General features: G+C 41.0%; 1 protein-coding gene across 3 annotated transcripts in view; it reads right to left on the reverse strand.

The window, feature by feature from the left end:
• The window catches only part of DCC (DCC netrin 1 receptor), a 1,135,716-nt gene extending 1,114,158 nt beyond the window's left edge, over nucleotides 1-21,558 (reverse strand). For all 3 annotated transcript variants that reach the window (XM_082699428.1, XM_082699427.1, XM_082699426.1), the window contains exon 1: nucleotides 20,787-21,558. In XM_082699428.1, the coding sequence (XP_082555554.1) occupies nucleotides 20,787-20,877 (91 nt within the window). In that variant the 5' untranslated portion in view covers nucleotides 20,878-21,558. The remainder of the gene's footprint in view (nucleotides 1-20,786) is intronic.
• Between the last annotated feature and the right edge of the window lie 454 nt (nucleotides 21,559-22,012).

The raw sequence follows: 22,012 nt of genomic DNA on the forward strand, positions 1-22,012 counted from the left end.
CCCTAGCTACACTGCTCATCATCTAATCCATTTAAATGCTGGCCTAGCAATGGTAACTTAGTGAACCGAAATGAAATAGTGACTAGGAAAAGGAAAATATGTTGAAGTTCAATTTAATGAAGATTTCCTTTTAACTTTTATCAACTTATTTCTCATCACTAATTCACCTCTGATAACATTTAGATTTGATGTTGTCAGTTTAATTCTGATTGGCCTCTTGGACAATACTTTCCAACAAGATAAAGTCAAGGTGCAAAAAAGGGCAAATGATTCTCATGCATTAAGAGAAGAAATCTGTGACACTAGAAAATTTGTTTGATAAAAAATCAAAGAGAAATAACGACTTAATGGCACATGATCATGAGTGGAAAGAAAGAGAAAATTAGCAATGCCTTTGTTTTCCTGCCTCTAGAGAGGAGATAGAATCTTTGACCTAATGTACTATTTTCCTATGAAGTTATCATAGCAGAAAAAGCCACCATACATTTATTTCTACCTATGTTCCAAGGGAAGCGCGTCAACCATTTCTTTGGTGTTTTCTGCACTATTACATCATCACTACTATAATCAAGCACTAACTGGGGGATAGGAAGAAAGGAAAAATATTCCTGGTGTTTTCTTTCACACAGCTAGTGATTTCATTATGATGAGTCTCTATATGCATGAGCAAAAGGACATCAAGCTGTACAGGACTAGAAAAAAAATCATTGGAGTAAGAAGCATAATTCTTCATTGGGAGAAGGGGGGTGGGGTTATGGACATTGGGGAGGGTATGTGCTTTGGTGAGTGCTGTGAAGTGTGTAAACCTGGTGATGCACAGACCCGTACCCCTGGGGATAAAAATATATGTTTATAAAAAATAAAAATTAAAAAAAAAAAGAAGCATAATTCTTCAAACCGCTGTAGCCGTAACTGCCTTGGGACTTCAGACGTAGAGGTGAGGGATATGTGGAGTGGCCTCATGAAGAGGACGGATGCCCTGAGACAGTTGTTCTGGTCTTGACAGTGTTTGATGAGCACCACAGGCAGTCCCCATGGAGCACATTTGGATGTTACATGAAGGAGACGTGGTGACACTGGCTGTTTCTCTAACAACACTGCTAATTTGTAAGCAACCCCAAGCACTTAGAACATGACAGAGGTTTGAGTAGGCAGCATACTAGCACTACCATGGTGCTTCTCAAACTTTGACTTGCACACCATCACAAAGACATCTTTTAAAAATGCTTGGTGCCCAGGCCACGGTTTGAGAGGCAAGCTGTTAGAGAACAGTTGGCCATTTCTGAGAACTGGGAGCTCATCTATTTCCTTCCAAATGGAAAGAAGATGACAGCCATGTCTGGTACTTGATTCTCTCTTGAAGCTGTCTTGTGGAGACCATTTTCATCCTGAGCGTGTCCTCTCGATGACAAAGCAAATGTTTGAGTTTTTTGTTTTGTTTTGTTGTTTTAAGATTTATCTGTCTACTAACATGGTTAAGAAAAACAACAAGAACAGAGCTCAATATTTTAAAGTGATGCAAAAAGAAACATCTCTTCCTCTAATTCTCATAGTATTTATACAACAGGTAGAAAAAGAGCTATAAAGGACTGAGCACAACCACTGACCAGTGGTTTTCCCCAGGGAGGGGCAGAGTTATGGGGAAGTTCCCCTCTCTAACATTTCCATAATATTTAAATTGTCACAATGAGCAGATATATCTTTTTCACCAGAAATTATAATAAAAATAATGATAAAAACATACATAAAGCTTTAAGAGGGCCAGGTTTTCATCTCCACGTGGCTGTCTACTCTATCATCCCGGAAACACCACCTTATGCCACTGTGACCTTATGGAAGCTAAGTTATGTACTTCAACATTTGTAACAAATAGGACAGAACCCATCAGTTTTGAACTTTAAAGTTTTAGAAATAGTTTGTTTTCACAGTGCATTTTGCAAATGAATCCGCTTACCCATATCTAATCATGAGTAAAAACAATGCATTCTTACCAGCAATCCCAAATTAGTACTTTCCTTTCTAAGAGTTGCAAAATAATAAAATGGTTCAGGAACTGAACATTTGTATCCAATTTCACTTTCGGCTTAGTTAAGCAAAATCATCATCCCCAAATAAAGGCTTTCAATGTTTTCCAAACAAGTTTCCTTGCTGACACGGCTCTTTTCATAAAATCATACAATGGTCCCTGATTTAAAAAAAAAAAAAAAAAGATGCACCATCTCTTTAACAGAAAATTGGGTTATTGATTAATTGATTATACGCTGCTCACAAATGCCAACTTAAGCACAAGTAAGGAGATGCTATTGAATGTTCATAACTCAAAGGCTGCAAGACCACGCTCCATGGTTGCATTATTACCGTCTCCTGTTTTAATGAAGACATAGCACAGCACTTTGTTGGCCTAATTTATACGATATATCAAAACTATGTGAAATTCCCTTACACGACAATGGGAGAGAAATCACAACACATATGTGACTTTCAGAGCTTAGCCTGGTTGTTAAGGTAGGGCATTAGCATTCCAAAGCTGTAGTCTGAATGTTAGTCTTTTATAAGGTGGCAGTGAATTTCTTTTCAGAGGAAATTAAAGTGCATGAAGCTGTCTTATAACTTGTTAGTGAAAACTGTGACATTTGAAAACGATTAACAGAAAATTGAGTTTTTATTTAGATACTCAATAATCTAGGAGTGTCTAAATAATAAATGGCTCATAGGAAAATGCTGCCCATTTGGAGAGGAAAGGTGAATATTATAAAATAACAGCAATATAAAAATAATAGCAAGTGCTATTTATCTAGGAATTACAGTATGGATTTGAGAACATGTATTTTGAAGCAGGTTTTGAATCACAGGTCTGAAATTGACTAGCATGGAGCCATTGAAAAATTAGCCAACTTCTTGGTGTCTCACTTTTGTCACTTATAACAGGACATAATAGTAGTTCTTCATTGTTTTACGATAAGGAGTACAAAACTCAATATTAGGAACACACAGCAGTTAGGACTGAGTGTGGCCACACATGATAGAAACCTCATTACAGTGGTTCAAAGCCAAACAAAGGTTTAATTTCTCACGATCACAAAAAGCCTGGAGAAGAACTATCCCACGATGGCACTGCTGTTCAAGGAAGTCAACATGGAACTCAAGGTTCTTCTCATTTCCTTCTTCTCATTCTTAGTTTGCCCAAGCTAAGGCACAGAGAGGTAGAGTGTCTTGTTCTAGTTCTCCCACTCGGAAAGATCTAAACTCAAGTCTACCTGCCTCAAAACCATACCCTGAGCTCAAAAACTGGCTCAGTAAGTAGAGAATTACCATGATTAATGTTTAAAGAGAATAGACAGCAAAGTACAGTGGTTTTCAAACTTAAATGCATATAAGAATCACCTAGAAGGCATGCCAAAATTCCTATTTCCTAGTCCCTCCTGGGCTGCCCAGGGACTCTGATTCAGGTGGTGAGGGGGATCCTGAACATTTGCATTTTTAAAAATATTTTATTTATTTATTTGAGAGAGAGACAGTGAGAGAGAGCATCAGTGAGGAGAAGGTCAGAGGGAGAAGCAGACTCCCCGTGGAGCTGGGAGCCCAATGTGGGACTCAATCCCAGGATTCCAGGATCATGACCTGAGCTGAAGGCAGTCGCTTAACCAACTGAGCCACCCAGGCACCCCTGAACATTTGCATTTTAAGACACAGACCTGTGAGCAGATGCAACCGCACCCTGAGAAAGATGTAGAGATATTAAGGGTTATACAGACATCATCTCTGATTCTCAGATAACCATACAAGAGTGACATTATTTTAAAAGGAAGAGATGGGTTTGGTAGGATTAAATACTCTGCTTAGCATCTCATTAATAAGATGTTCATTTAATATTTAATAAAAATTTTTAGAATGGTTTCAGATTTACAGAAAACTTGTGCAGATAGTCTAAAAAATTCCCATTTACCTCACACCAAGTTTCCCCATTAATAAAATACTGATATGACAGTTGTTAAAATTAATGAATCAATACCGACATATCATTATTAGCTGAATTCATACTTTATTTAGATGTCTTGAGTTTCTACCTAAAGTCATTTTTCTGTTCCAGGATCTGACGCAGGGTAGAATATTACATTTCATCATCACATCTCCTTAGGCTTCTCCTGGTACTGACAGTTTCTCAGACCATCCTTCTTTTTTGTGACCTCAATAGTTTTGAAGAATAATGGTTAGGTATGTTCTAGAATGCTCCTCCACTAGGATTTGTCTGCTGTTTTTCTCATGACCAGACTAGGGCTTATGGGTTTGGGGGGAAAAAAAAATCACAGAGATGAAGTGCCCTTCTCATCCCATACCAGCGGTACCTGTTATTAACATGATTTATCATTATTGATGATGATCCTGACCATCTGGCCAACATAGTGTTTGTCAGGCTTCTCTTCTCTCAAGTTACTGGCTTCTCCTCCTTGCACGCATACTGTACTTTTTGGAAGAAGTCGCTATTCACAGCCCCTGTGGAAGAGTGGGGGTTATTCTCCACTTCCTGAGGGTGAATTATCTACATAAAATTTTTGGAATTCTTCAGCATAGATTTGTCTACGTTCTCCCATTTATCTATTCAATCATTTATTTGTAGCAGTATGGACTCATGGGGGTTTACTTTGTATTTGGGCTAATAATCCAGAATTACTTGATTTATCGTGTTTCTCACATTGTTTCAACATTGGCCATTGACAGCTTTCAGTTGTTTCCCATGTCCCTTCGACTTTTTTCATCATTGTAGGTTTTGCATTTCTTTTAAAGAACTTCCTTACTTTCTGGCACTATCAGATGCCTCAGACTTTTCTCATATATTTCCAGTCTAAGTCCTAGAATCAACCATTTCTCCAAGTGACTCTTGTTCCTTTTATTGGAAGTTAAGATTTTGATGCTGGATGTCTTTTTTTTTTTTTAAAGTACATGTACTTTTGAGGAACAAAAACATGGGATGCCTTGCTTTTTTGTTTTTCTCTTGCTTTTGGAAGGTGTCAGATATGTACTAGTGAGTAACAGATTCAGTAAGGACACTTGGGTTTTTCTTACAGAACCTGTAACTTCTGTGTGATCTGAAACAAATCACGGATCACAAGTCTTCAAATCTCACTTACAAAACATGTGTGAGTATTTCGCCTACATTTTAGAGGTAGTGAAAGATGAATTTAGACAATGGGTAGGAAAGCCACTAGAAAATGTAAGTGTCAGATGTAAAACACCATCAGCAATTATCAATTATCATAACCTTGTACGACTGAGCATTTTGGTAGAAAGAACAAAAGAAGAACTCTTTAAGCTAAAAATCCTGAGCTGGGCTACCTGCCCTCTGGCTGTTAAATAAACAGAAAATCTTGTATGGGCTAGCTAACACCCTTTACGTGTCAGTAATAAAAGAGTCTGGCATCCTGAACCAAAGTTTGCTACACGTTTTAAAGCTGTGCTGAAAAGAAAAAGATGAAAACACTGACTTATTCTAGGAGTTCCAGAGCCTAAATATGCTTATCAGCCACTAGATCTCAAATTCAAAATGTGGTGTGTGATGGCATCTATCCTCTCCTGACCAATTTATCCTTCTGACCTCCTTAAAATTATTAGATAAAGCCTTGCAGGCAAAACCTCTTCATTCTAAAATTACATTATTTATGTAATTTTACAGCTATATTTCTAATATAGTAATACAACTATATTTCTCAGGTGACCTTGTCACTTTTCTCTCCCTTTTTCTCCTAGGCTATTACAAATCTGTTGGGGAAAAAACTAGTCAAGGAGCCATTGCTGGTGATGAGAACTGGAGCCGATGGCAAAGGGGTGGCTGGCTCCTGGAAGTGAAGTGCTCACCATCCTTCCTCTTTTCTCCTAGAGCCTGAATATGCAAAGAGTAATGTCCATATAGAAATATCCTCTCTTATTCTCTAACCAACTTGCACACCAGGCTCAATCCCACTGCATTCATGAAGTCTTTCTAAAGTATTTCTCTTCCTGTCCTCTCTATCTACACTCCTCACACATTTGGTTAATCTTTCGTTTTCTTTTCTTTTTTTCCTTTCCTTTTCTTTCCTTTCCTTTCCTTTCCTTTTCATATTTAATCTGCCCAGGTCTTATTTCCCCAAACATTCTCTCTATAAGACGAGTGGCAGTGTGTCATATGCTACTTACATCTACCGTGAGAGCCAACAAATGGGTAAACCAAGCCTGATCTCAGTAACGGTCTGTTGAATGAATGCATAAACACAGAAACAGCAAAGTTCACATTGTTCTCAAGAACTACACTAATCCTTTAGGGTAATTTATTTAAAAAAAAAAAATAACCCACGCAGAACAGAATTGCTGAATCACTGCATTGCACACATGAAACTAATATAACACCATATGTTAACTGCACCGGAATTAAAATTAAAAAAAAAAAACTTAATTTAAAAATAATAAAAAATAAATAAAATTTAAAACCCATATGGAAATGGGTTTCCCAGTTTTAAGGATGAGGACTCTGAAATATGATTGATAAATGTCAAAGAGTTAAATTTGGCAAAGCCAAGATTCAATACCATGTGTACAGAAATGTCTCAGGGCACTCATTCTTGGATTTAAAATTCGGGGGCTCAGTTAACTTCTCTGGAACCCTGTTTGGTCATCAGTACAATGAGAGGGCCATTTTAAACAAACGCTGAGGTCCTCTCCTGGTTAACTAATGCATTGAAACACACAAAGTGTTGACCTTTTCATTCTGGGTGACTCTCTTATTTCTGTTGTCTTGTCCTGGCTTCCACTGACTTCTACAAAAATAACGTTTTAACTCTTTGACTCATCCTAATCCTCAGGAACGATTCTTTTAGGGAAAACACAGAATCTATCTCTGGGAACATGATGCAGGAAATAATTATTCACCTATTTTATTCTGTTCCATTTTCAGACATATGAGTTGACAAATGCCCCAAATGCATTAGTAATGGGGCCTATTAAGAGCAAATTTCATAGACTCATCACATCATACCACACACACGTCAGCATTTTAATATTTGTAAGATTTCCTTGATTTTAGATTTTTTCACAAGAATCTGTAATGTTGTCAATAAAATGAGTAATATTGTCATGTCAAAAAAAATCAAGCATAAAGAAGGAGAAAGGGAAAAGAATAAATTTCTTGAGTTAAAAGCAGAGTATTCTAATATTTAACATAGCCTTAGCTAAACTTTTTCTGGCCTATGCACAAGAATAACTTCAGATTCCCTGCAAACCTGAGAATAATCATTATATGGAAACCAATTCATTAATGACTACTTACTGAATGGTTAATATGCACCAAGCACAATGAACACAAAGGTTTTAGACATGATTTCACCAATAAATACATCATCCTACTATGTCTAAAAGATACCCTGATAATGAAAATAAGCGGTTTGATAGATTTCTTGTTTGGTTTTTGTTTTGTGGGGGGCTTTTCATTTGGTTTTTATTTGTTTGTTTTTTGGCAAGGTAGTTAGCTGAAAGAAAACAAAACAAACAAACACATGCCTTGAGTTTTAGACGTCAACTTTGACTTTAGTATAGAGTTAGAAGGTAAGGTCTGGATAAGCCAAATACAATGGGCAAGGGTACAATTTGTTTCTAAACCTCCAAATGGGCACCCATTTTCTCTGGACTGTTGGAACAGCTCTCCTTAACATGCCTTGTTCCACTCCCCAATTCTTCCTCCTTCTGGCCAACAACATGATGTCTACACTACCACTGCACTGTTGAATGCCCTTCAAAACGTCCCCCAGGCCGATCCCTACTCCAGATACGAAATTCAGGGTGACCCACCATTCCAGTTAACCTGGGTCCATCTTCTTGTTAACACTGAAAGTCCTGTTTCCTGGGAAACCGTTCAGTCCCAGAAGGACGGGAACAAATGGCACCCCATAAATGCTGTAGCAACCAGGACCAGGGCCGTGATGTTCTCTCACAGTCCTATTTCTTTCCCCATACCCCACTCTCACTGCCTATGATTTTGTTCACCCTCTCTTCCTTAATACTTTCCTAAAGCCTGATTAAATTATCTCTCCTAACCTATAAGGTAGGAAATGCATTTCTTTTTTCCCCTGAGAGGCTGTGTCACCCCTCTATGAATAGAATTTTACTCTGGTGAGGGGAAGAGAACCAGCAGCCTTACATAACCTTTCACAAAGCCCGACTCATTCTCTACCGGGACCAGAAAAGGGCCTACAGTTCATGAGCTAAGCAGAAACTTCTCTTACCGGGAGGAACACTAGTGATTTTCATTCAGATTGATCTCGTCTGCACAGCTGAGCCCCCACGTTGTCTTCTCTTCTCGTACAGTCTGACTTGGAGCACGCTGGTTAAAGCTCTTCTGTCTGCCAACAGTGCAGGGCAAGAGCTTCAAAACCCTGCACTGAGCTTTCTGCCTGTATAGCTTTCCTCTTCAAAAACCTCAGTTCTGCCCTCTTTCCCCTGTCACAGAAGCCCAGGCAGAGGAGCACTTGGGTCTTTTCATGGCCTGAAGACAGTTCCCAATCACAGGGTGAGGTTCACCATGGGGTCACCCCCCCTCCTCCGCCATGGTCTCACATGGAGCACGGATGCATTTTTAGCATCAGACTTGAGACACGGAGGAGGGAGTTTGAAGAAGCATCCTGGGTTCCCCCATCCCTTTCAAGTGCCTGCCTTTTTCCCTGGGTCTAAGTATTTTTAAGGAGGAAAGGGGACGGCGGCGGGTGACAAATATGGAATGAAAGCCAGCAGACCCTTTTAAAATGTGCCTTCTTATCTTGAGCATCAATGAAAAAAGAAGGGGAAAGGCAGATGGAACACCTACAGACCATTTTCAAGGGCTTTTCATCTCAAGGAAAATGAAATATGTCATGGCCTTCAAGAAACATATTAGCCACGAAACCAAAAGCCAGAAGACTTTGATGTTGGCATCATTTGCCATTGCAAGATCAGCTCCTGAAGTCAAAGCTCTACAAAGAGGCTTCAAACTAGCCCAGTCTGGCTGGAGCATTTTTCCCATTCACCAGCTGTTTACAAGGAAATAGAGCAAGGATCCTTTCCTAGTGTCCCAGGGCCCTGTTTCTCAGTCACCAGAAATTCTAATTCAGTAAGTCTGGGTGTGGCGTAAATTTCTGCATTTCCAGAAAGCTTCCAGGAGTTGCAAAGGCTGCCAGTCCCTGGATGGCCCTTTGAAGAGAGAAAGGCCTACAGACACTGGTTCTCAAACCTGGCTGTAATTTGGAATCACCTGGGGAGGATTTAATAGCTACCCCTATGTCAGGCCTCATCTCAGAGAGTCTAAGTTCATTGCTAAGACGGAGGGCTGGGCATTGATACACAGCCAAGCTGAGAGCCCCTCCTCCAGAGAGAAGACCTCTGGGACAAATTATACCTAGCGCTACACATTAACCAAACAAGTGCTCGCTTCCAAGAGTTCATGCTAAGTGGAAGCTAGAATCAATGCGTCTGTGGGAAATGAAAGTGGTTAATCAGAGAGCGTTAATGGAGGAGGTTAATTTGTATGAGGAATCCACATGAGGTGCGTTATGTGGTGCCGGGTTTGAGCAGTACTGCACTGTGTCAGGTCTAACTCAGCAGAACCTGTTAGCTTCTAACTGCAGCAAACGCAGGGACCATGGCCTCCTAAACCCTGGGCCCTCAACTAAGCATGGGTTGGCTTTCGAAACTGCTATTGGAGTCTTTATTTCTAAGACTTTAAAATCTCTTCAACTGCAATAATAAAATTGAGGAAGGTTCTAGGATGACCTGCCCATGCTTAGGAAATTTTCTATTTATAAAGATTATCCCAGCATAAATCTAGCCCATAAGAAGGAAAAAAAAAATAGCATTTACGGAACATTTATTGTAGAGATTAGACTAGTTATTTTTTTATCTAAATGTTGAAGTGATTTTATCTCCAGTTTAGAGTTAGAAAAGAGAGACCAGTTTTGTCTTCATTCCACAGTGAGGAAGCCAAGGTGAAGCCCACTAGCTAGAGCTTTCCTCCACGGGCGGCACTACCTCTCATCACACCAAAGACCACACACAGGACGCGGTGGGGACTTCGCCGCAAGGGGTGGGGACTGTTGCAAGCTATAACTTAAAGCTAAGAGAATACTCATCCATGTTTTTAAGAAACAGTAATGGAGAGAAAATTTATGTAAGCATACCGGGAAAATAATCTGAAAAAAAAAAAATCTTAGTTTCAGTTTTTATGTTTAATTTACTAAGAGTGATCAGGCACCCATTTCAAAGGCAGCCATAGTGAAAAGAAACAACACCAGGACAATCCTACTTGTGTAGGAAAGGTGAAGCTCTGTTTCCCTCTACACGGTGATGGCTTTCCAAGGGGGGAGTAGCCTGTTACACACGCTTGTTAATAATCATTTGCATTTGCTAGTCTTTTATACTCTTCGAAGTTCCTTTCCTTTATCACATTAGGTATGTCCACAAAACCCCCTAAGGTATTTCTAGACACAGAGGATAGGTTCATAAATTCACACCTGATAGATAATATGAAAATCAGGACAAAGATTGTCTATGTAGTTTGCTTACATTTTTAAATGACCATGCTGAGATTAGAAGAAGGTCTTTGTTGTGGACACATTTCAGTCCATTCAAACAGTAAACTGAGTATGAGAAAGAGGATCCGAAAGTACTCTCCAGCCTCAGCTGAGCCATCATAATGCTTAATTCTTCAGGCCTTGGACACACTGATCTTCTTTGACTTCACTATGCTTCTCCCACCACAGGGTCTTTGCGCTCACCTTTTTTTACCAACCCCTCTCAAACATCCCCTCTTTAATTAAGTTAACTCATTTTTCAGGTGTCCATCACAACTTTCTCAGGGACGACTCCTTTAATATACAGTCTAAGTCACACTTCTACAATACATGTTTTTTTTTTCAATGCCTTTTCTCATTAAAAATTATGGATTAACATATTTATGTGATTACCACTTGCATTCACTGGCTCAAAACTCCATAAGGCCTTGGCATAGTGCCTGGCACACACTCAACAAATAAGGAAAAAATGGGTCATAGAAGTCTAGGGATGGGTTTATAGCAACAGGTCATCTGATCTACCAGGAATACCTCTGGTATCTTCATTCTTAGCATACTTACAGCTTGGGATAAGTGTGACTGACACCTTTTCACCCTCCCTCCTTTTATTTTTGTTTTGTTTTGGCCAATCAACCTAAAAATACAAGGATGAATGAATTGGCTCTGTCAGCCCATCTGGGTAATATTAATATATTAATGCTATAATGCATAAATATTGTAGTTGATATTTTTCAGAGTCTGCCCCCACTTTGCCTGTGTTCCTTTTTTTAGTGAGGACTTCGTTCTGCCCCATATTCTATTTAGCCATGTCTGTGCCCATCACCTTCATTTGGTGACAAACCCTTGCAGGGCAGAAACACATTTAAGACTTTCATTTAATTCTCTGAAACTCATAGCAAATGCTCTGTAACTATTATCTTGAATCAACCTCTTGATCTTACTTGATCCTTTGATACCTCAATGATTTTATTAGGCACTGACAGTCCTATCTAAAAGATGAGAACACAGATTTGAAGAGAGACAAATGTGTACCCATGAATGACTATACAATAAGTCAAAGACTCTGCTAAATCTGTAGTTTCTAATATATGACTCGGGACAGCCTCCTTGGAAAAGCACATTAAACTGGGGGCCCTTGATGGCCAGAAAGATATAAACAAACTAGAGGGAGTTCAGGTAAGAAAAGTAAACATGATTAAGCTTCTGGAGGAGTATGGAGAAAGACTAAATAAAGTATTTATAGTCTCATCAAGTGAAGACTAGGAAGGGAAAACAAGAATGATTTGAGGCCAGAATTACCTAACATGCTTCTGCATAGAAGAGGCAGAATGTCACTGAAAAGGGAAAATAGGAGCCAGAGAGCTGGGTGACAGGAGCAATGGGAAACACATTTAGAACAGGAACTATCAAGGGTGAAATATATAATAAATTTTTTACAGTAAGAACTGATATGCTGCTGAAAAGTTTCCCAAGGGAAGCAGTGAACAAACCATCCCTGGAGATGTCTCAAACCGGAGAGAAAAAATAACTAGAAATTGTCCTGCAGGGAACAGCCTCGCCTAGACTTTAGACATGAAAGGGAAGGCTTTGCAGATTTTCTAATTTATATTCTTCTGGGATCCCATGAGGCTGAGAAAAGATGTGGCAACAATGGATTGAGAACTCTGGGTCCAGAGGGTTTGCTCAGATGTCTCAGCCTTGGTTCATGTTTCTAATGAGTCAAAACAGAGGCAACACACCAGCAAAGCCACTGCTGGCATATCCATTGCTTTATTTCATCAGGGGCCCTTCATTAGTCTTCCCCATGGGAACAGGTGAAACAATTATGAACCCAAACAAAAACTGGGAGGTGTGCAAGCATGGGTAATGTTTGAAACCCATGTCATATATGTAACAGTGACCCTGGGTCTAGGTATTTTACCGTGCTGGAAACATACCCAAGTTCAAAAGGTCAGACTAAGATTTTTAGCCAAGTCTTCATATCTCCCCTTTTACTTATGTGATTCAGTGGTCTTTGGGTTTCATGATATTCAGGGGATTATATATCAGATTAAGCCTGGTACCCCAGCACCCTGCTTCCTTGTAAGTCATATGCTACAAAGACAAAATCATAAGGATAAGGCAGGATACTGACAAGGCAAGATTTGCTACAGATAATTAATAATCTTACAGTGGCTAAGTGTCTGTTTTCCATTTGGAAGGTGTTTAAGGAAAGTCTGCACTAAAATAAGCATGATACAGTATCAGACAACAACCTCCTAAAAGTTAGACTACTGATAACATCTATGCCTAAAAGCAAAAGGTTGCTTAGTAGGAAAAGCAGAATAACTACTGACAGTATTGATACCTCCAAAGCAAATGGTTGTTCAGCTGGAGAAACAGAATAATAGAATTATCTGGCTCAAATCATAAATGAGCACTAAATGTATGGGGGAAAAAATGTTCACCTTATTAACAATCAGGGAAATGCAAATTAAAACCACAGTGAGATGCTAATTCACATCCCATGGGGCAAAGGGGACTTCTCTATGCTCTTGGTGAGAGTTTCAATAGATGAAACTTGTCACCGCCTCCAAAGAGTAAAGATGTCCTTTCTATGACTCAACAATTTCACTCCTATATATGCACCCTAGACAGGATGGCAAATTTAATTTTGGGGACATGCATAAGAATGTTCATAACATCATTGCTGGCTAAAGGAAAATACTTCTCAAAAGTCCATCAATGGTAGATCAAAGTCTGATTAATTAATATCATGGAATATTATAAAGCAAAGAAAGAGTCTGAAATACAGCAATATGCATCATCAACCCTCACATCTATCTCAAATATTTAATGTTTAGTAAAAATGCAAATCAGAGAAGAATGCATACATTTATTTCATAATGGTTAAATACAAGTAAAGCAAAGTAATATTCTAAAGATGCATACATAAGCAGCAAAACTATAATGAAGGCAAAAGGCTAATTAACATAAAATTAAGAAAACTGTTGGTGGTACACGGGTTATTTGTTTCATTATAATTATTATCATGATCGTCAATGGATTATTAATTTTAGCAAGCACTGTATATATAGGGTAGTTCACAAAAAATCATATAATGTCATAACTAAAAGTTATGTAGTCTGCATCCTCATTTAATAAGGAAAAACATGATTCATGAAGAAAAATGACATCCAAAGTAATAATAAATTTCAGAAATGTTTACAAACCCATTAGATTAAACCAATTAGCTCTTTTTTCCTTTAGGAAGGACTCTGGTCCTGATTTAAAATCTCTTTTTAGACAGAGCTACAAAAAAAACCTCAGTCCCTTATTTCTTAGAAAATCAAAAGTAGAAAAGAAAAGGACTACTTTGAAGAAGTCTCACAATAGGAAGAAGTTCCAGCTGGACCCAATCAAATAGATAAAATGCATTTTATAAATCAGGAATAAAAGTATGAAGAAAAGAAAAGCAGCAACCCATGGCCACTTGATGGAAAAATAAACAGCCCTGCATGATGTAATATCTTCAGAATTCACTGCTATAATATCAGGTAACATAATAACCGAGCCACAGTGATAACTTGGATTTATTAAAGAAAGATTATATTGTATCCTAACATTCTTAAAACAGCTAAGTGAGTCAATAAAGACCTTGGAAAAATAAGGAAATCTAAAAATGTTCCCATTTAACCACAAATTTCTGTTACTGAGAAAACTGACATGAGTAGATAACATTTATATTAACTGTTTAACTCCTCTGTTCTCTTATAAAATTGTCAAAGATATTTAAGAATATTTTTGATGCTAGAATAATGTTGGAATCATTAGCCCTGTTAGGTCAAAATGCACGAATGAGTTGGTATTTTCATTAGACCATATTATAAAGATTAATTCAGTGGACTATTTTTGCCCTAGGTACTCTCAAGAGTAGACTCCTAGCAAAAACCAAGCTTTAAAGGATGAGTGAAGGACGAGGGCAAAATCCCACAAATTGCAACACATACCCCTGAAGCATTATGATGGTGAAGTACCATCGTAAGAATCACAAGGGATATAAAGAAGCCTCCTCCCTGGAAACTGTGAGATGAACGAGTAAGCAAGAAGTCACAGAACTTGGACCTGTGAAATTAAAGTACATCATGAAAATAAGACATGAGTTATAGGCACTGGACTTAGGGAATTTAGCAAAGAAGAGAAATTTTCCCACCCAAGACATGTCATAATAATAGACTTTTTAAAAATATGATCAATAAATATGGAATGATTTGTGTGTTTTCTGGTTGAACTTTCCCCCCAAGAAATGAAAGCTGTAAATAATATGGTTGTTCGAAGCTATTTACAAAAAGCAGCATGTACTAGCATTACCATTGGCAAATCAACATCAATAGTGGGAAAAAAAGGAATACTCCACTGTACGCCTTACTACATATTTCTAAACCATACCACCAGACAGAGTTCAGGCATTTCTAAACTACTAAGGAAAACATATTTGCTGAACGGTTGAGTGAAATGGGGCTGCTTTGTTAACCTCGGGCTAAAATTTGTCAAAGAACTTTAAAGCACAATAGTAATTTTGATCATCAATCAGCCGACCTATATTTCTGCGTGTTAGTACGGTGCTAAGCTAGAGAAATATAAGATAAGGAATCAATAACTCCACTGTGGGAGGAAGCAAAAGTGTGGTTCTAAATTGTACTGTAATTTTACCTGAGAGCTGTAATTACAAAGGTGCACAAAAATTTGCATTCTATTTTTTGCTATTAACCACTTGGCATATGTAACACGTAATTTTATCTTGCATATTTTTTAATTGGTCTATATAGGAAAAAATCCGGATCATTCATCCTGTCTTATCGACAGGTTTAGCATTTGCTTTACTTGAGGTCTTGTTTTGAAGAAAAAATGGGTCATCGCCATGCTACAGATAGTATACTACTACTAAGAGATGCTTTGACCTTTGATAAGTAGTAACTTGGAAGAAAATTAAAGTTATATTATTCCAACCCAATAACAGCTTCCTGAAAACAACAGCATGTCTGGGTTGGCATTGCTTACTAGCCTCTAGTACGCACTCCTGTATCATCTTAATGTTGATGAGCTCTAGAACTTCAATAATACTAGCTGAGAGGCCACTAGTCAGAGTTTCCTGTCTTAAGAGCACTACTCAGCTGTCTTCAGAGTACAACTCCACTCTCCACTAAAAGAAACACTCTGAAAATTCTAAAAATTCATTTTTAAGACAAATCCCCATGACCGTGCAAAGTATAACACAGCATTTTAAACACAGTGGCTATGCGCCAGGGGCCAGGATTCACGGCGACAAAGCCTTTCCTGGGCTGTATCAAGAGAGGCAGGACTGATGCCATAGGGTTTAAAGAGGAGAGCTGTGACTCTTCCAGCCTGGCTGGAGAGAAGTCAGCAGGCCACTCGTGACTACAGAGCCATGTGCTGGGCAGCACGTGGGTGCTCCATTCAGTGTGTTTTAGTCAAGGATGAGATCGAACCCAGTCTATGACTCAAGGTAGAAGTGTTGGGACAATTCGTGAAACTCTTCAATCCTCCTCTGAAGCATCAAAACGAAAAAACGATTCTCCACATTCACATTTTGTGAGCTGTCAATGTACACAGTGTGTACCACTCCACTTTAGGGATCACAGTATTTCTCCAGAACCCAGTGACTTTTCATTTTCAGTTAATTTATCAAGTAATCCTCAGTGGGTGTTATTCTCCTTACATAGGCAAACTAAGACTTCCTGAGATTTGGGTATACAGCTCATCTAAAAGATTATCATCTGAGGTAGATTAATTCACTAAAAATGTATCATTCAGGGGCGCCTGGGTGGCTCAGTGCATTAAAGCCTCTGCCTTCAGCTCGGGTCATGATCCTGGGGTCCTGGGATGGAGTCCCACATCCAGCTCTCTGCTCAGCAGGGAGCCTGCTTCCTCTTCTCTCTCTCTCTCTCTGCCTGCCTCTCTGTCTACTTGTGATCTCTGTCTGTCAAATGAATAAATAAAATCTTTTTTTAAAAAAATGTATCATTCTATCTCGTGTTGTGTAGGAAACACCAAAACAGAGCAATACGTTCCTAACTTGACCCAAGTTCCTGAGAGCGATACAGGTCACACCCAAAGAAAGTGGGAGGATCTATAGCCAGGCAAGAAGAGCTCACACACTAGTGAAATCATGACAGTTTCCAGAAGTGTCTTTATGTAACTGGCACTATGTGAATTCAGCCCAATGTCACACATTTGGAAAGGGGGCATGTGGAGGTGGAAATCCCCTTTTTTTGTATGATTCTGATTGTGTTTTCATTGAAGAGAAAGCCAAAAACAACTATTCTCGTTTCTATTAGAGTTATCCTGTCTGGTAGGAGCCGGAGGAGGAAGATTTACATGCAAAGTTTAGGGTGGCAAAAAATTCTCCAAAGAATATTTCCTTCAAAATATAATCTTAGGGCCCAAAATATAATCTCTTCCATGGAAAGAGAGATACTGTGTGGAAACTTCAGCACTGCCTGTAAACACGTGGCATCACCTAAAGATGAACAAGTAGTCTGGCTGAGAAGTCAAGATTTAAATCATGGCTGGTTTCCAAAGGAGGGAGATGGTACTAGAGGACCCCACTGTGTGCAGCAGAAAACCTTCCCGGAACAAATCACATGCATTTGAAGAATCTTAGATGACTGGATGTAGGAAAGTAGAGATTCAAGCCAGAGAGGGAAAAAACATTTCCTCTCAGAAAAGATTGCTTTTGAGGAGAGAGTGCTGGGATTCCTCTAGTGGTGCCATCCCTTCGGTCTCCAGAAAAAAATAAAAATATCCTGTTTCTACCCACAAGTTACCTCCTCATATGGCTTAGTCAAGTTTCCCATTTCTGAGAAAACCATTCTACAGCCTGCAAATACCCCGTCCTCCAAAAGAAACTTTGAGCAGGGCTGCATTCGGGAATTTAGATAGGATTAAAGTTCTTCCTCTTCAATGCAAACAATAAGTTTGCTGAGAGGTTAACTTGCCAGAGAATAAATGTAAGTCATACACACTGAGAAGTTATAAATCTCTCCCCAGAAAAAATGCCTATCAGCAGCTCAAGCCAGCCCAGCTTTTAAGAGCATTAAAGCAAATGCACTGAGTCTAATATATTCACATATAACACATGTGGTGGCTGTTCCACATGCTTCATAACTCAGAGGATAACTGCTGCTGTGTGGGAAATGGATGCTGTGACAGGTCGCTGGCGAGTCATACTGCCACCCTCACAGAGGAGTGGACACCCAGGCTGCCCAGGCACCCACAGAGACTGCCAAGCTCCACTCAACGCAAAAATCCAGAAGGGGACGTCTGATCTGCTACGGTTGGGGGATTATAAGGGGTACTTCCTATATAGAGAATTCCTTAATGGACGTGTATATCTGCTATTGCATTCATTAACATCTTACATTTAAAATTTTCATCTCGTCGGAGATCTCGAGACTCTACTTAGTACTTTTGCTTGTGGCTCAAGTCAAATATAGAAGGAGATGGCATCTAGAAAAGCCAACTGAAAAGCTGCCATCTAGTCTTACCCCAACACTATTCTAAGATGCCCTTTGTTAGGTCACAATGATTTCATAAAAATCTACAGCAGCTTCAGAATTTATCTAGGAAGTGAGAAAATATCCAGTGCTATTGTGCTAGTCTCCATAATCCTTTGTTACCAATCAACAAAGTCTTTGAAACATCCTGCTGAATGGGAAATTCACTACCGGTAAACTAGGCATTTGGCCTTTTTAAGGGCACCTCCTACTGGTCCTTTCATAGCGTGAACCATGCTTTCTTCAGCATTAATTCCCTTCCACGTTCCTGAAGAGGCGAAATTGCTACTAAAACAGGAGAACAGATTAATGAGCAAAGACCAGACTGCGGAGAATTAGCAATATCTCCAAACTGCATCATCTACTTTCTCAGGGCCTCCGCAAAAATGCGTCACAATTCATTTGCAATTAACAAGCAATAGATTCAGAAGTATAGAAAAGCTTGACGATTTAGACAAGCCTATCCACAGGCATATCCCTTTGTATATGCATATTTTTGTCTGCTTCTTCAAGCATAGACTTGTCTGTGGAAAGGAGGATGAAATTAAAATAAAGCAGTAATACTGTATGGCCCCAGATCTCTAAATAAGAAAAATAAAGGGGAAGGGAATATTTAATTTAGATATAAGTAAAACATATATTAATCCCTATTCATTTATCCCACCGCTGCCCAAAGTCACTTGGGTAACAACAGTATTAGGATATTTCAGTGTAATTGACAAAACGTCATTGTCCATTTTTGCACACCTTTGTCTAATGCAATATTTTCAGCCAAGGTACTTCGGGCCCAGCCTAGTAGACTTTCCACGCATTGAAGGATGCCCCCTGTCAACTTCCCCTCTCCCTTCCATGGGGGTGTCCCAAAAACTGCCTGAAAGAGCGCAACTCTGTCGTCTGTGGAGAAGGGTCCTCCTCGAAGCAGCCTCTAGCATGGAGTGAGGAGGGAATTTTAAAAAAAAGACACCTATTCATTACTGCGAGGATACCCCCCACCCCCACCTTCAGAGGGAGTAATTGCCGAGGACAAAGCTCCGAGAGAGAGAGAGAGAGAGAGAGAGAGAGAGAGAGAGAGAGACACGGGGAGGAGGAGGAGGAGGAGGGGACCGGCCAAGAGGGAGGGAGGGAGGGAGCGGGAGCGCGGGCTGCCTGTCGCGCAGATGCGGCTGTGAGCACGCGCGTGTACACACACACACACACACACACCCCTCTCACTAGCTCGATCAGTCTGGCGCGCGCACACACACACACACGCACACACATACACCCCTCACTCTCTCGCTCAGCTCGCTCTGTCAGGCCAAAGGAAGGTGAGGAGTCCCGTTGGTGTGGATGCGCAGATTCCGGCGGTGCCAGGATTTGGGGAGCCTTCCGCTGGCCCCGTGCTCGACTGAGTCCCTAGCCACGGGGAGAGGCGCCTTCTCCACGGGGTTCGCAACCCTGGACCCTGCAGCACTTAGCGGGAACAAGAAAGCTGGGGCTGCGGGCTCCGGGGCGCCAGGGCGCTTTGCGGTGATTCACATTCCATTCCCTGTTAATTTCTAAGGCGTGGGTTGAGGGCTCTTAACCGATGCTCGGCCCCTGCCAGAGGCTCCCTCCTCTCCTTTCGGATAAAGAAAAGGGAAAAGGTAGTTTCCTAAGGGATTTGAATGCTCAGTCGGCTGCTCCCCTCTCCTTCCTTGCCAGGTCCGCCCCCTGTATCCCAGTGCCTACCTACACTTGTGGTGAGGCCCAGCAAAATGAATGGATGTTATAGTAAGTCATTTTGCTTTTTTTTTTTTTTTTTTCCTTCTTTTGCCCGTGAAAACCCCCAGCTCTGTATTAGGAGACTGCAGCAGCCCTGAGCATCCCTTAGATCCCATTCTCCTGCTATAACCCAATCCAATCCCAGTTTTGACATTTTTAATTAGAAACTGCGCTCGCCAAATGTCAGGGCCAGGGGGCTGGATCCCCGGAATAGCAATTATTTGGAGTTTGGAAGTATCCTGGAGATATATGGAGACTTACCTTGCTAACTGCATAAAATACAATAAAATATAATAAAAATAAAACGTGCCTCTTTCCTCCTGGCAACTCTCTGCTTCTTTGGGCACCACCATCCTCTCGCCCAAAGTACCAACCACATTAGCTGTCCCTTTCTTGGTTCTCAATCATCAGGGCTAAAAATCCAAACCTGAGACGCACATAAGCACATACAAATGACTCAGTGCCACTACTTACATTCTGCACAGACTTCCCCAAAGCACCCCATGAATGACCTCCCTACTCGGTCCTGTTGCCCCAATTCCCCTTCTCAGTAGGTTTCCAAGGCTTTAAGGATCCAACCCAATTCCTTACAACGACATCCCCATCACCTGCCTCCTCCCTGCCCCAGTCAGTGAGCTCTCTAAACCAACTCAAGTATTTGCAAAATGAAAGATGCAAGCACCGGATTTAAAAGAGCAAAGAGGCGCCCCTCTCCCCAATTGCCAACATCCTCCACCCTGGCGGGGGGGAAAAAGTCTTCCAGTCTTTTATCATCAGCGAGGAAAGGGGGAGCAGAGCTAGCACAGATCATCTTGCTTTTTCTTCCGATACCCCAATGGTAATACTCCCCAGATGAAATTAGAAGGAAAGGGGGGTAACTATGGGGATGGGTGAGAGGCGGATAAAGGAAAGAAGCTCTTACCGGTGACTTGAAGATGTGCGCTAAGCAGGGTAGCTCCGAAGAGTACAAAAGCCAGCTTGGGTACCCAAACACATCCAAGACTATTCTCCATATTTCAGCCAACACCTTCGGGGCCGGAGGTCCTGGGCAGCGGCGGCACTCACACACATGCACTCACACACGCATGCACACATGCACACACACGCGCCGAGCCCCTTTGGCTTCCTCCTCCTCCTCCTCGTCCTCTTCCTCCACCTCTTTCTCCACCTCCCCTGCGCTTCTTGTGCCTCTCTCCTCGTCCACTGACAGAATCAGCAGCCAAAGGAGGCAGCAAAAAGTTCCATTCGGTCCAAGAGATGCCGAGCTCCGGGGAAAACCTTAGAAAACTAACTCAAGGAGACAGAGGGAGTGCGAAGAGGGAAGACAGCTCTCCGCGGGGCTCCGGAGTCATCAATAAAGAGAATATCCAGAAGGGACCAAGAGGAGACAGAAAGCAATCCTGTGGTGGGGCTGTGCATTAAAAGGTTGAGGCTGGTTCCCCGTCCACGGCTGGGTAAAGTTGAAAAAGCAAAATCCGCATGAGAGCTGGGGATGCTGTTGGTTTTTCTTCCAAGAGCCAAAGGGACCGAGGAAGGAGAGGCAGGGGTCTGCGGGGTGGAGCGCTCTCACTTGTTACTGGGGTGTCTGCCAGCGGTGTGCGAGCTGGGAGTTGGAGCTGTACTATCCATTGATCCCGAGAAGTGGAGGGCTGGAAGGGAAAATGCGGAGACCGGAGGGAAACGAACTGGATCAGGCGAAGATTCCACGGGAAGGGGGTGGGGGCAGAGAGATGAGGGCGGAGGGAAAAAAGAGCGGTCGGAGGAGGCTTTCAGCAGCTGCCTGAGCCCGGTCTACATATCAATGAGCAGGGATGCCCTCTGTGGGCAAAGCGTGGGAAGTCACTTTTGTCAATGGAGCCAGGGAAAGTTCTGAGCGTCTGGGGTTTTTCAGCTACCCCTTTTGACATTCAACCTTTGGGAAATTATTGTTATTCGACCATAAAGCCAAGGCAAGTGTTTAAACTGCGTCAGATGGCCAGGGCATTTACTTCTTTCTCCCCTTCCAGCGACATTTAAAACAGAATTTTTCATTGGAAAGAATCACCTACTTCAATTCCCTTCCAGGACAGGTGGGAAACTGAGGTCCAGAAACACACGGGACGAGTGCCAGATCACTATTTCCTGACAGAACAGCCAGGGTCCTCTTTT

The sequence above is a fragment of the Mustela nivalis genome (assembly GCF_964662115.1).
Source record: "Mustela nivalis genome assembly, chromosome: 14".
NCBI classification, from domain to species: Eukaryota; Metazoa; Chordata; class Mammalia; order Carnivora; family Mustelidae; genus Mustela; species Mustela nivalis.